The sequence below is a fragment of the Doryrhamphus excisus genome, chromosome 14 (genome assembly GCF_030265055.1).
Source record: "Doryrhamphus excisus isolate RoL2022-K1 chromosome 14, RoL_Dexc_1.0, whole genome shotgun sequence".
Taxonomy (NCBI): Eukaryota; Metazoa; Chordata; class Actinopteri; order Syngnathiformes; family Syngnathidae; genus Doryrhamphus; species Doryrhamphus excisus.
In genome coordinates, this window is record NC_080479.1 from 11,235,831 (window position 1) to 11,250,563 (window position 14,733).

The following is a 14,733-nucleotide window of genomic DNA, read 5'->3' on the forward strand; positions in this document are numbered from 1 at the left end:
GGCTTCGGTTATGCCAGAACAGGTTTTTCTTTATGCCATGTCATTGTGACAAAGAAAATGTTATCGCATGCGGAACATCACATTTCATGTGTTAACAGGACGGATCGTGCAATATAAATGAGCAACTTTGCATGATAGATACAAGCTCAAATTGACTTACTATGATGATGTATGGCATAGAAAAGAGTTTAAGGCAATAGATTAATTCACGCGATCTGCATTTGAGCAATAAAAAGTAAACAAACACACTTGAGTATTATGCACACCTTTGCAAGTGACTACAGAGCTTGGTGGGAAAGTGCTTAGTCATCGTGACGTTTCATTAAAACACATGCAAGGAACACAATTCTAAGAATATTATACGTAGTAGCGTAACAATTTAGCATTGAAACTAAGCAATTACTGCCATATGAACTAGTTGGTGCAGATATTGCATGTATTGCTTTTTTCCCCCCAGTGGAAATTAAGGAGATTATTCATGCCAAATTATTTTAAGTAAAACCAGTATTTAGAATTTTATCAGGGGGCGGGGCTAGCGTAACGTCTGGCGGGACTTGTTTGACAGCTCTGTCACCCCGCCATGGGTGATATAAACAGGGATGCATCCCAGCTTCGACTCACACTCCTCTGCCTGCTGCCGACAAGCTGTTCTTTCAGTACACAAGGTAAGCGACTCGTGACACCATGGCCAAGGACATAACTGTGTATTGGGGCTCCGGCTCTCCTCCGTGCTGGAGGGTGTTGATCGCCCTGGAGGAGAAGAAGCTGCAGGGGTACAACAGTGAAATGCTCTCCTTTGAGAAGAGGGAGCAAAAGTCTGAGAAGGTTATGGCCATTAACCCCAGAGGCCAAGTAAGTTTGATCATCTTTCCAGATGCTGCAGTTTTCCATCACTGACATGTTATTCTTTTCATTGCTAAAGTTTCCTTCCTTGAAATATGGCAACTATGTCGTGAATGAGTCCTGTGGAGCCTGCTTCTTCCTGGAGGTAAGGCCAAAGCTCCCTTTTTTAATGCATGTCAGAGAGTTGGAGTGTTCGTGTGTTTAACAATATACCCAAAGCCTCACAATAGTTTGTGTTTTCTAACAGAACCAGTTCAAGGACCAGGGAACCAGGCTGGTCCCCGACTGCCCTGCAGAACAAGCCATGATGTACCAACGCCTGTTTGAAGGCCTGGCGTTCTGGCAGAAGCTTGGTATGCAAACATTTGGAAACACCCTTTTTTTCTCAATATCAATAAGCCCCGCCCCCCCCCCCCCCCCCATTTGAGCTGTTCGAAAATGCATCATGTGCTCATTAAAAAAAATTTAACAAGGCACCAGTGATGTTTAAAGGTCTTAATCCAACAAAAGGTCACATGTTTGGACCAGCCAGTCAAATCACAAGACTACCTATTCATTTTTGGAAGCTGCTGATTTCCTTGAGGCCCTCAGATTAGTTTGTCTATTGTCTAGTAGTAGACAATAACAAATATTAAAAAACAAAACATACTATATTATAATATGTGACATTTTTTCCAAGTGCTCTGACCATATTTTGTGGAGTTATATGCACATTGCTAGTATGTTCTCCCTGTGCGTGTGTGTGTTTTCTCCTGGTACTCCTGCTTCCTTCCACATCCCAAAACAAGGCATGCTAATTGGCTACTCCATAGGTATGAGTGTGACTGATTGTTTGTCTATATGTCCCCTACGGGTGCGCGAGCACACTCATTTTCAAATGGTATTTATTCTACTTAACATACAGGTCTGTTTATATAGTAGTATTACTGGACTAACTATGCATTAAAAAACATTCAAGTAAAGTGCCTATACATGTCATGTGACTATCAGTGACCAATGACAAAGAGGCTCAAATGACTTGCACCAGAACTTACTGAAAAAAAATCCTCATTGATGCTTTCTTTCCATTTTGCAGGAGCTGTTGTCCACTATGAGTGGAAGGTCCCGGCAGCGGAGAGACACGACTCTGCCGTGCAGCGAAACCGACAAGATTTAACTGTTGAGCTCCAACTGTGGGAAGGATACCTGGCGAAGGTACTGTTTTTTTGGATTTATTTGAATGAAAGGTATTTATTTTATGGTATTTTTTTTTAATCAAGAATTACACCATTTCAATACAGCACCATCTGGTGGAGTTTTGGTGGTATTGCACAATTCCTGTTTTCGTCTTGCAGGGGCCTGGCCCTTTTCTTTCTGGAAAGACCTTTTCCTTGGCTGATATCGTTGTTTTTCCAATCCTTGCCTTTGCCATCCGTTTTGGGTAAGATTATTTAATGTAGTAACTGTTTCACAACAGTTTGACACCTTTTAATAGAATTTAAAAACTTTTTGATTTAGGTTGAAAGCTGATCGTTACCCGAAACTGGCTGCATATTACAATGCGTTGAAGGCTCGGCCCAGCATCAAAGCGACATGGCCACCAACCTGGAAGGGATCACAAGCAGAAGACATACTCAAAGGCATCTAAGATGCAAACAAATACTAAGTGGTAATCACTGTTATATATCCGCTTGTTACATTGTACTTCAATAGCATATTGTATCATTGCAACTGTTGTTTATGCTATAAAAGTCAATAAAAATGTACTTTTACATCAATGTGCAATCGTTTGTTTTTTGTGCAAGTTGCCCTTTAATGCTGTTTTTTTTATCATTTGTCTTGGTCTGCAAACATTATGCAATCAAGTTTTAGCCAACCCTGGGCCTAAAAGTTCCAAAGTCCAAATATGAGACCTACCAAAAAGGTCACAGCTCTTATTCACTTGGACAGTGGAATCGGTGAGAAATGGAAGCATATTTGGTTTTAATAAGCCTGCTCTCCATGAGCAGTCTCTCCTTAAGCCAAGGTAATACCTTATTCATATAAGTCATCGTTTACAGTGATATTCATGGGTTTTTGAAATTTCTGCAGATTGTGTACGAGATTTATTGGAGAATGTAGACTTTCCGGGGACAGACATCAAATTCCAGTATTCTCCTGACGTGGAGCACTGTCAGCACCTGTGCACTCAGCATCCTTCTTGCCTTTTCTTTACTTTTGTACGCGCTGACTGGACCAACGACAAAAGGTAATGTATATGCCTATTATTCTGCACAGGTTGTATAAATTACTTACATTTGTACCTCTCTGTAGACACTTCTACTGCTACCTCAAGTCGACTCCCTCCGGGCAGCCCAATGTTCAGTTGCCCCTTCTGGGTGTCACCTCTGGTTTTTCCCTCAAATCCTGCAGCCCAGACACACGTAAGCCCTATCAGCAGAACTATATGTCTGATTGTAATGCACATTATTAACGCTTTTCTTACTTTCTTTTGTACAAGAGCCTTGTTTGTCTCGCGTGTACCAGAATGTGGACTTTTACGGTGCGGACTATCGGACCTTGTTCACAGCAGACTACGAAGAGTGTCAGCGAGTGTGCACTCAAGACACCTCCTGCCAGTTCTTTACGTTTGTTAATGATGTCTTCACACCTCAGAACATCAGGTAATGCATGGATATGGTGCATCGGTAAGGTCAGAGTTCACATGGGTGGTAGCCATGGGGTCAGTTAATTAGCATAAGTATTAGCCTCCAATTGCCTTCTTAAGGGCATGGGACGAAAGTGTTGAATGCAATTTTATTTAATGTGATTTCTTATTTTTATTATTATGTTATTTTACTACTTTGACTCAGGTGATCTATTAATTTGACTTACTTTTTACTTACTACTCTATTCCGTTAACAACTTGAATCAGACACATTTCCTTATATGGGAACCAGGGGGCGTTACCTATGCTAATCACGACGGGTGGTTACAAATAAGCCCAAATAGTACATTGTGTTTGCTTGTCCGTATTGTGTGAGTTGGTTACCAAGCTACTTCCTGCTTCTTCAGTAGGACTAATGGACGCTACCATTTGGAATCTAGTGCAGGGGGTGGATCAATTCTATGGTGACTAAAAGGGTTAAATAAAATAACAAAGTTGTTTTGGGGTAATCCTGCTAACCAAAGAATAAAACAATTTTCACTTTCACAAGATAGAGTTCAAACCACTCTTGTGTGTCTTAAAGACATTTGCGTCTCTGTTGTAGGTATAAGTGCCACCTGAAGTTCAGCTGGCCTTTACCGAGGACCTTAAACGTCAACAGGAAGGCTGGCTTGGTGTCCGGCTTCTCACACAACACCCAGCTTACTCCGTACTTTGACAAAGGTGAGATTACCAGAGGCGTCCAGGAGGACAACACCGTGAAAACACTGTGACATAATTGTGTTCCAGCATGTTCCACGAAGCTTTTCCCGAGCACCGCCATCCCAGGCAACCCCTTACAGACGCACCCTGCCGGCTCACCTGAGCACTGTATGGCGTTGTGCTCCGCACACCCAAGTTGCACCTACTTCTCTTTCTACAGGTAGTCCAATAACATAGTCTCTCTTTGAGTGCATAATAAACATGGGCTGTATGTGTTTTTTTTTGTGTAGCAATGATCTCATCTGTCACCTGAAGAGCAATCCCAATGAAATGGTGATGAAGGCTGAAGTAGGTGTAACATCCGGGATAGCGACACACTTTTGTCAGCAAGATACCGGTGAGTAGGTGTCACTAATCGTCGTTAAAATAGTCTAAAGCTTAGTAGAAAAGTGTTTTTGACATGGTTGGGATTTAAAACTCTTTACCTGCGTTTTAGTAAGCATTTTTACGGAAACGTACAGTTGACACATATTCATTACCTATCTTGTCATCTGGCTCCTTAGCATTTAACGGTGCTGGCATAGTCTTGGAATATACTAATAAGTGCTTACATATAAGTAGTTACAATGACTAACGTTTTATATAAAAGAAAATGAATGAATATCAACCGTTTTGACAACTGGCTCATTCATCACAAACACATCGCAACAAACTTGTAGCTATCAAGCTAGGAGCCACACGGGGTCATGCGTTGCTAGGAAGAATTTTTGGCGCCAAATGGTTGTCCCAGACAACAACGAAAGACTCTCAACATGATGGTTATGTGTGTGGAATAATGCATTGCTTGAAATTGAATGGATTTTTGTTCACATGTACTCCGACTTTGCTGCATTATGTGTCATATTACGTCAGGTAATTATATCTTGCATTGTTCTTGTACCAACAGACTGGGCAAAGAGAGCTCATGAAGGAGTCGATTTCCAAGGTTCAGACATCCGCTTTGAGCTGATGGATGATGCGGAGACGTGCCAGAAGATGTGCACTGCAGATCAGAACTGCCAGTTCTACACCTACGTCAATGACAGCTTCTTTGATTCTGATTTCTGGTACAGAACTTTTAATGCTCATCATCATCTGTCTATGTTAGAGATGGTAACATGAGTTCTTCCTGACAGGCGGCGCTGCTATCTCAAACGTGTCATCACCATGCCGGCTCCTCCCAAGATTGCCAAACTGGCCAACGTGGTGTCTGGCTTCACCTTGAGGGGCTGCGTTTAAATGTCTTCTTAACACAGTCGTCAAGTAAACATTGTTTCAATGTGATCTTTTTATTCACTGAAGGTGAGTCGTATTTCCACTGCAGCCTATGCAGCCATACGGTGATCTGGAGATCTGATTAGAACATGTAAGGCAGGTAAATGATCACAAGCCACCTTATGCTGTGCTCCCTTTTTGGCAGCAGAGGTTGCTCAACTCAAATAAACAACTCGGATTATACTTTTTTTCTGTTGGACTTGGCGATTGTGCATGAGTTTAGATAGTTAAACAGATAATAAGCATGTGACCGCCTAAGTCTATTTACACACCAGGGGAAAAATGTTCTCTATTTCAAATATTTCCTCTTTTATTTTTAAACTATGCACGCTTGCATGTTGGGATGTTCTCACAGGCACACCCCACAAACACACACAGCCTAATAAGGTGAAAGAAGCTCATTCTGGTGTTTTTCTTATGTGGCTTTGCCAAAAATGTCCTCACAGAGAAAAATGTCCCCACAATAAAGGTGGAATGCCAATGTTATGCCACACAAAGATAGAAAGACAAGAACAAACGCGCACACACACAAATTATTGCTCCATATTCCAGCCCCACCCCCCGCCCCTCCCCCGTGGGAACCTCCTTGCAGTGTGACTGTGGTCGTCCTCTCTGGAAGCTGTGGCGGTTCCTCTGGCTCTTCCAGGCGGAGGCATGAACGCTGCCAGCCAGACTGTGTGTTGTGTGTGTGTGTGTGTGTGTGTGTGCGTGCCTTGTGTGCGCACTTGCACCCTCCACAAACATTCCACCACAATCCCGTCCGTGCAACCGCCGGCCGACCTTGCACGAGAGCCATGCCGCCACAGTGGTTCGGCACTGACGCCAGCCCCCAAGACTCGCATTACGCGCACACACACGGGACATGTGAGTCTCCACAAACAAAGCACACACACACAAACACAGAGCAACAAGCGTACGGCACAGGCTTGCAAGCACACTGGCTCAAATAAACAAAGTGCACGTTGCAGAACACACACATTTCTAGACCGCAGACCACAGACATTGCATCCTGAAGTGGATCAAAGCATTCTCCAGTGAGCACACAACTGTTTTCACGAGACACGACACAATTATGCTCATCTACTTTATGGACAAGCCATCCATCACTGTTCTTGCAGAGACCCCTGTGGGATTCACACTCTTCCTCTCATCTCGCCGTCACCATGCAGCAGTGGGACAGCCACGCCGCACATGCCTCCCAACCGCCTGTCCTTTGAGGTCTTTTTCATTGTTTGTTCCCCCACCATCGCTTCTCCGCCTCAGCCCGACTGTCTTGTCCATTGTTGAGAAGACAGCGGCGCAGAGAAGATATCCTCTGGTAGACCACAGGATTGGAGACTATGGGGCAACGGAGGAATGATACATGCTGATATGAGTGGAAACATAATTGCAGGGGCCTGCCAAGTGTGATGGATGCATTTGAAACATCACCTGCTCCCTTTCCTCCTCATAGAGAGCTCTGCAATGTTTGTACCCAACACTAATAGGAAGACACAGGTAGTTAACATGTAGATTTACCAGTATTGACTTATCACAAACTACAGTTGATGGACTCCACCAAGGCCCAACAAAACCAATTTAGGTCTGCGCCAAGTTGCACACATTCAATGGTACTCATTTGTTCTCATTAAGTAAGCTGCATTCAGAATTTAATGCAGTCTTCCTTGGCACCTATACCCCATGATGTTACATAGACACCAGTTAATAATATTTATGTCTAAATATTACAGCAAATGTGTGAAAAAAGTCAGTATAATAGGACATTAAACTCAGGAAATTATGAGGTAGACGTCAGTATTACCAGCATAAACTTATAAATGTGTTAAGATAAAGGTACTGGAGCCACAATAATAAGCCAAAAAATAATTCTGTTATGTTCGAATATAACAAAAATGTCATAAAAAAATCCTAATTTGACAAGAAAATATTGTTTTATCACAAGTAATGAAGTCAAAATATTCTGAAGGATCAAATGAAAAATAAATGACAAAATATGTAAGAAAAACTTGTATGTAATGTAAATTATGGTGGAGGCAAAAATACGTCAATAATAAACACAACCAAACGTGAAAAGGCACTTTGTCTTTATGTCATTTTTTTATCCAAAACATTATTTTCCATACACAATAATCTTATGTATAAATGATTTTGGGAACTAATACAAACGTCACAGTTGAAAAATCCATAATCTGAGTTAAACATCCACATATGGCTCTGTTGAACATTCTTCTATTTGTTAATGGTCGTTGTTTTTCATTATCTCAAAGGTTCAGTCTCATATGGCTTGTAGAGTCGTAAAAAGACACAGACTGTCCTCAAATGCTTCTGCATAGTTCATTTGGGATTTGATCAAAGTCTTCAAAAAGCTCCAATTTCAGTACCCCATCCTTGGCCCGACTTGCCACTCAAGCCCCTGCGTTGGACTGTGGGAGACCCCAGAGGTGCAAACGGTCTGAAAGAGATGAGGGGCGGTGCGGTTGGTGGAGAGGAAGCGGAAGGGGCGGGCGGGAGAGGTGAGGTCCTGCTGTGTGGGGAGGCCTGGGTGGGCCTGGACGGGCCTGAAGATGGGGACGCGGCAAGGGATGGCAGCCTGTGAACGCTCACCAGTGCAGTGGGGGGTAGGAGAGGTGGCATCCCCTGCTGGCAGCCGACCAGCGGCGCGAGACGGAGGGAGGCGGGTGGGGGGTAGCTCCCCATCAGGGCGATATCCCTCCGCCCGCTGGGGAACGGCGGGGAGGAGGAAGCGGGTGGCAGGGTGGAGGACATCTGGGGGAAGGACACCCAGGGCCAAGGAGGGAAGGGCAAAGTGGAGCTTGGGGGCGACTGAAGGAGAAGGGGGTCCAGCTCGCTTGCACACTGGGAGAGGTGGGTGACCAGGCGGGCTCCAATCGGGTCTGGGGAGTCTCCTTCAAGGGAGCTGAGATACCGCACCACCTCTCCAACACACTCCCTGAAGCCCAGAGTCCTGTAGTCCACTGCCAGGGCCCTCGCGTCAAAGTACCCTGCCACAAAGTGGGTGACCAAAATGAAAAAAAAGCACAAAATACTTTTTTTTCAAAGTAGGGAGCAATATCTTACCTTTCCCACCCATGGCATGCAGAAGCTTGAGGTGGTCCACAGTCATTTGCAGAATCTCTGCTTTCTCCAATTTAGAGGAGCCCTGAACAGAAAACCCTCAATGATTCTATTTGGAAAACAAACAATTGCAGACCTCCACCAAGGCTCAACAACTGGGACCCTGGACCTTAAAGAGAAAATATTCCAGTTCCTCTAATGTTCATGTTTTGAGGAACATAATGCAATAAGATTTTATACAGTATAAGTAAAGTACTAAAAATTGCAACATAATCTGATGAGATTTGACTGAGATTTTAGAGTCTGAATAGGTCAAATGCGCTATCCCATGCAGATTTTTGCTGTATATGATCTAAATCTCATCCAAAAAAATACCGAAAAATACCCACCCATTGCTAAAAATTCTGATTGACATTTCAAAAACCGACAAAATCTAAAATAATTCATCTTGAGACATTACCTGTTTCTCAAAGGCACTTGGTACCAGCCTCCTTAGCTCAGACAGGCTGTGGTTGATCCGGTCCCTGCGCCTCTTCTCTATGATCTACATGACAACAACAGCAGTGAAATATGTCCGTTATTGACCACAAATCCTTTTAAATATAAGATTTCACCACATTCTAGGCTAAAAAAAACAACATTCTCACAGTAATAAGCATTTGTTATATAACCAGAAGAAAGTCTCTTCAGGAAAAGACACAAAGTAACAATACCATTAATGCGGAGTGAGTATCAAACTTAGCGACATTCTACTGGTTGTTTTCCAAAAAATCAAAGTTGTAGATGTTTTTTTTTGTAAATGTTTTTTTTTTTTTGTTCAACCACATGTCAGACTATAAAGTCAGGCCTGAGGGTTTAATGCACTCACCCCCCTTCTCTTCTTTCGGGCCAGAATCTGTGAAGCGCTGCCAGGGGACATGGACCCGGTGACTGGGCTGCATGATTCAGCAGAATAAATGGTGAGTCGACATATTGTTCTGATTACCACGTCTTTAATATGACGCAGAGGCAGCATGGCACATCAGAGCTCTTCAATTGGATTACATCTTGTCGGCCTCAGGAGAGGGACGACTCGGGCTGTTTGGCTTAAAAGTGTTTATGTAGATGATTATAGAGCCTCCGGGCCATGCGTTGGCTCTCACGGGCCACCATCCCAGCTCCGTACATGTCGGTTTGCACGCTCTGCTCTCTTCACGGGAGTGTCATGACAGCTATTCCAGCGCCAACTTTGTCCCCATTGTGTTTTTGTTAGACGTTTACCGCTGCCAATTTAGCCGTGTGGTTTTGTTTAGATCGCCGTTTGATGGCTCCCACTTGAAAGGGCCGACGCTGTCTTCTGTTCGCATGTCACGCGGCAATTTGATTGACCCCGAGGGCCGTCTTTCATGTCACGTACGGCCTCGCTGAGGGCCCTGCGGTGTCGCCAGAATTCCTGCGAATGCAAACACACGCTGACAAATAAGTTGGAATCTGTGACGAGTGATGCTGTCGCCGTCCTCTATGATAATTCCCACAGTATGTTCCAATACAACATATTCTTATTTAGTCATTAAGGGCCTGCGTGTCCTCCTCTTCTCCTCTATATTTATTATGTTTTTCCAAGTATGACTACAACATCCAGTACAAGAACTACGCATCAAAAATCAGTCTTTACAAAGATAATAATGCTCATTTTTCAGCAATATTTGTGGAATTTAACATGCTTATTATTGTGCCGGCTTTTGGGGTGGTGTGCAACTGCACTGCATCATACCAGCAGCTATTTCCTGTAATATTCCATTATTATTATTATAGACCCCTCAGTGCAACTATAGAATGGAAAAGACCTTAAGTGTGTCTGGGTACCTAACATTGTGATCAGCCTAAAAAAAAAATAAAAAATTAGGTTCCTAATTGTGTTTTTAATGCGTTTTTCATAAATTTGTAGTTGTAAGTTTGATGGATATTATTATTATGTGTTCAAAAGCACAAGTGTCACTAATCTTGTCATTTCTATCAACTTATCTCAATTTCTTCATTCCATATGCCTGTGTCCCTATGTCAGGTGTGCTAAGGCAGTGGATGCTCACCAGTAGCTGTCCTCCTGTCCCACGTCAATCAGCTCGTCTGTGTCCGACTCCTCGGAGCTGTAGTCGTGAGGTCTCTTCATCTCGCCGGCCCTGTACGAGGAATCGCCACACGGCCGATGCTCTTGTTCTTCCTTTCTGCTCGTAGAGGGCGCCACGCTGACGATTTGCCTCCCGCTGGACCAGTCTCCTCCTTATAAGAAGCCTTCTGCTTGAGTAAGTGTTCCTTCCACCCGTCTGTCTTCCGTCTCCTTTGCTTGGCTAGTGCTGGTGCCACTCGATCGACCCCCGAGGGCCCATGACAAAGTGGCGAGAATTCCCAAGCTTCTATTTGTCTCCCTCTGGCATCTCGTCTCCTTGTCACAGCCACCCAGTGACAACGTTTGGCAGTTTGAGCAGGGTTGCCAGTTTTGGCTCCATCCCTCCTTCCCTCTCTTCCACCCCCCCCCCCCCCCCCCCCCCCCCCCCAGACGCCTCCTTTCCATGTCCCTCCTCCCTCCCTTTAATCTGGCCTTCCCCAGCTTGTCACATCCCCCCTCAACAACCACCACCACCACCCTGTCCCTTCCACCCCTTTGCTCTGTCGCCCTCTGTCAATTAGCCCTCGGTCTCATCCTGCTCTCTTCCTTCCTTCTTTCTTCTCATGTTGCTTTAATTGTGTGCTGGTGTAGAACAATGGTGGTACTAATTTGTGGTGGAGAGAGGTGAGGAGTGTGGGAATGATGGAGCGTGATGGACTCCATCACCTGCGTGATGGATAGATCACATTTCTGTATGTCTTTGTGTGAGAAGAGAAGTGTTTTTATCGGTGTGATGGTAGTTTATTCATGCACAACTACTGTATGTGTCTATGCATGCAGTGTAAATAAAGCCACATTTCTTCCTCTTAAAGACGACATTTTCCAGCCTTTTCCCCGTGCTGCAGCTCAGCGTTTTGGACGGTGATAATTGTTTTCAACACAACAGATAGGGAGACGTGACTGTCACATGATATGACGTCTGTTGGTGGAAAATTGTAAGAAATGACACCACAACAAAACGGCAACACCAATTTTTCACCTTCGAAGTTGCCATAAGAAGCCTGTTTTACACAGAGATCGCTCAAATCTATTTTCTATGCCGCTTATCCTCACTAGCGGGTATGCTGGAGCCTATCCCAGCTTTGGGCGAAAAATGCCGGCACTTCTGTTATGCATCTCTTATGCATCTGTTAGGCGGGATCTCTTTGTAAAAGTGCTTTTAGCTGCCGGATAGAAGTCAAGGTGTGAAAGCAAAGCAAGATGGCAGCCCACAGGGGTAGTGGACACGAAAGGTCAAGAGTGCTATCAGTCCAGTGAGTGTCTGAACATCTGCTTGTTCACCGAACAGGACAGCCATCTCTTTGCACACACACGCATGAAGCGAGCTCCTTTCATTCACACATGCGCTTCTGTGCAACACTCAGCCGTCGGCTTCCACAGCCACCGTGGGAAGATCGCTGGTGCAGATTACCATGGAAACACGAGAGCCCGGCGCCGTGTGTGTGTGTATGTGCGTGTATGTGAAAAAGACTAAGGGCTAAGTGGCATGCACCCTTGGACACAATGCCCAGCTGAGTGTGTTTCTTCCTGCTTGGCAGACTGGAAGGGTGTGTTCGTTTAAACATACCACAACGATTGCGTCCAAGATGTTGTAGCCCCTATTCGTGCTTGTTTGGGTGCTTTGAGCATAAAACGTCTTCCTCACTTAGCAAATTATCCTATTTTAGATGATTTTGTAAGTCATCTGAAGCCCTTTAAATGGCCCTGATGTGTACTCACTCACTCAATAAAGGTATCCCCATGAGTTCAAAATAATGCAGTGCGATTTTAGGCCCACAAATTAGGTTTTTAAGGTGAAATATAAAGTATGCATGTATGTATGCATTCATCAAATACAGCAAAACTTGGCATATTTCAAACATAGTGGCAAATGGTGATTAACTGTAATTAATTCATTTGAAAATTGTGAATAATTTGATTTAAATTTAGAATAATTTGACAGCCCAAATGTTTTCATAAAACTGACACTACTGTGTCAAAAAAAATATGTCCCATTGTTGCATTTGCTGAGGAAGCCCTCATTCATTCTTTCCCCCAATTTGTATTGCAAAACTGCTTGTTTTTCCTATGCATTCCCCATTCTGTTTTCACTTACGGATCTGAGCTGGCCACACTTGCTGCTTGTTCCAGAGTGACGCAACTTGTATGAAAAACACAAGCGATTAAGAAGATGAATGAAGAAACTAAATGAGTTAAATATGAGAATAGTTTCAGAGTGTGTGCAGACATAAGAGGGAGAGATCTGAGAGCTGATGAGATGGAATTCTGCAAGATTTCTGCCAGTCCTGATCAGCTATTTTGAGTCCTCTCCGCCACATCCCTCCAAACCACAACAAGGCGAAATTAACAAGCTCATACTTTTACAATTTTCACTCACGCGCCCGCTCACGCTCACAGGAATCTTTCACACGAATGTGAACAAAACGTATAAGACAAACACCCGGCTAACCATGCTTGACTCCTGCAGCTATATTAGAACACTGTGTGTGTTGATATGTACAGCACATTGTGTATCAATAAAAATGACGTCTACTTAAGTGAATTATTATATTAGATTCATTCATTCATTAATTCATTCATTTTCTACCGCTTCTACCAGCTGTCTTCGGGCGAGAGGCGGGGTACACCCAACCATTCACACTTGCACACTAAATGCTAATTGTTCCTAAATAATGAATAAACCCATGTTAAATAATCAAATGTATACATACTCACCACTAAGGAGTGATATACATCATGGACCAGAACCGCCAAAGTGCAAAAAAAAAAAACATAACCTGTAAAGCATAAAGACATAGACTTAGATTGTGGGCTTTACTTTTATTATCAGCAATTTATAAATGACCACTGATTCAACCGTGGATGCTGAATGGCCAATGTGTGGATGCACTTTTCCCTAAATTACAATCCATTCCTATGAGAACATGCTGAGAGCGCCCAGTCATTTGGTTTGAAGAAGATATGCTGCATATTTGTATTGAAGAATGACTATTAAAGCCTTTAATGACATATTGTCTTTGCCATGTATGCAATAGCTGTAATTTTAGCCTCTCTAATCATCCAGTTGTTTTAGCCAGTGAGAGGCATGCTCATATTAACATCACTCAGTGTATTAATGCCTCACTAAACCTATACTTTCAGCATCAGACATGAAAAAGGTCTTCAAAGCCTGCTAGCTAGGATTGGCGTGGGAACTGGCACCAGAGTGGCTTGGCAATGTCCACCAAACTGGATCCATGATGGGATGGATGTCTGTGTCTCCACTGCTCCTTGATTCACTCTTGTTTGGATATACGAGAGATTAACAAGGATGATTTGGGTATTTAGTAGTCTGGATTGTTTTCAAAGTTAGATTCCAAGGAGCTTGCTGGGAGGAAGGTAGGCTCATGTGTTTAGGACCGTGAGGTGTCTGTCATGGGTGCCTGAGGGCAGCAGTCATGCCTCAGTCTGCTTGTCACGGTGCAAGACAGAGAGAAAGTCCTCCCTCCTCATCCGGCTCCCCCGTGCAAAGATAAATAGAGAGGCTAAAAGGCGGCGAGGAGACGCAGAAAGGAGCTTTTGTGGCTTCTGAGTGGGGTCTCTTTCATGGCCGTTCCCACAGCATTGAGCATGATGACATTCACCATGTTTCACACACACACACAGACACACACTGATGGGACTGCGGTGACTTTCGCTGGTGCCGGGCCCCAGACGAGATGGCGAGGGCCCCGAGGAGCCACAGGCAGCCATTGTGCTGTCGCCGCGGAAACCAGCCTCTTTATGTCAGACATGTTTTTCTGTTTGTTTTCTTTTTTATGGCTTTAATGTGGGCAAGGGCGAATGTTTCCCCTCCCGACCCCCCCCCCCCCCCCTTCACTCCCGCTGACTGATCTGCGTTATTTCCCCCCCAATAGACATCTTCCTCCCACCAATCCATCCCCCTTTCCATTCCGTCTCCCTCATGTTTTCCGTCTTTTTTCTCATCAGGGATCATCATTTGCTCAGACATCCCGCATGTTTGTCGCAAATAATTTTTCCCATAGGA

The 14,733-nt window shown here is 44.0% G+C and overlaps 3 protein-coding genes across 3 annotated transcripts; 2 read left to right on the top strand and 1 right to left on the bottom strand.

Annotated features, from left to right (window-relative positions):
• Positions 1 to 126: 126 nt before the first annotated feature.
• On the top strand, positions 127 to 2,600 carry LOC131101851 (glutathione S-transferase A-like). The gene is made up of 6 exons (XM_058047232.1): positions 127 to 852; positions 923 to 988; positions 1,091 to 1,196; positions 1,919 to 2,037; positions 2,178 to 2,263; positions 2,341 to 2,600. Exons 1-6 carry the CDS (start codon positions 685 to 687, stop codon positions 2,468 to 2,470), a joined length of 675 nt encoding a protein of 224 aa, XP_057903215.1. The 5' UTR covers positions 127 to 684; the 3' UTR covers positions 2,471 to 2,600.
• Positions 2,601 to 2,726: 126 nt separating this feature from the next.
• LOC131101790 (coagulation factor XI-like) lies at positions 2,727 to 5,668 on the top strand. Its single transcript, XM_058047143.1, has 9 exons — positions 2,727 to 2,848; positions 2,914 to 3,070; positions 3,136 to 3,245; positions 3,323 to 3,485; positions 4,074 to 4,192; positions 4,259 to 4,391; positions 4,462 to 4,568; positions 5,118 to 5,277; positions 5,347 to 5,668. The coding sequence occupies exons 1-9, from the start codon at positions 2,788 to 2,790 to the stop codon at positions 5,447 to 5,449; spliced, it is 1,113 nt and encodes a 370-aa protein (XP_057903126.1). The 5' UTR covers positions 2,727 to 2,787; the 3' UTR covers positions 5,450 to 5,668.
• Positions 5,669 to 7,552: 1,884 nt separating this feature from the next.
• Positions 7,553 to 11,002, bottom strand: heyl (hes related family bHLH transcription factor with YRPW motif like). The gene is made up of 5 exons (XM_058047135.1): positions 10,630 to 11,002; positions 9,429 to 9,495; positions 9,021 to 9,104; positions 8,564 to 8,645; positions 7,553 to 8,487 (listed from the first exon to the last, which is right to left on the bottom strand). Exons 1-5 carry the CDS (start codon positions 10,707 to 10,709, stop codon positions 7,844 to 7,846), a joined length of 957 nt encoding a protein of 318 aa, XP_057903118.1. The 5' UTR covers positions 10,710 to 11,002; the 3' UTR covers positions 7,553 to 7,843.
• Between the last annotated feature and the right edge of the window lie 3,731 nt (positions 11,003 to 14,733).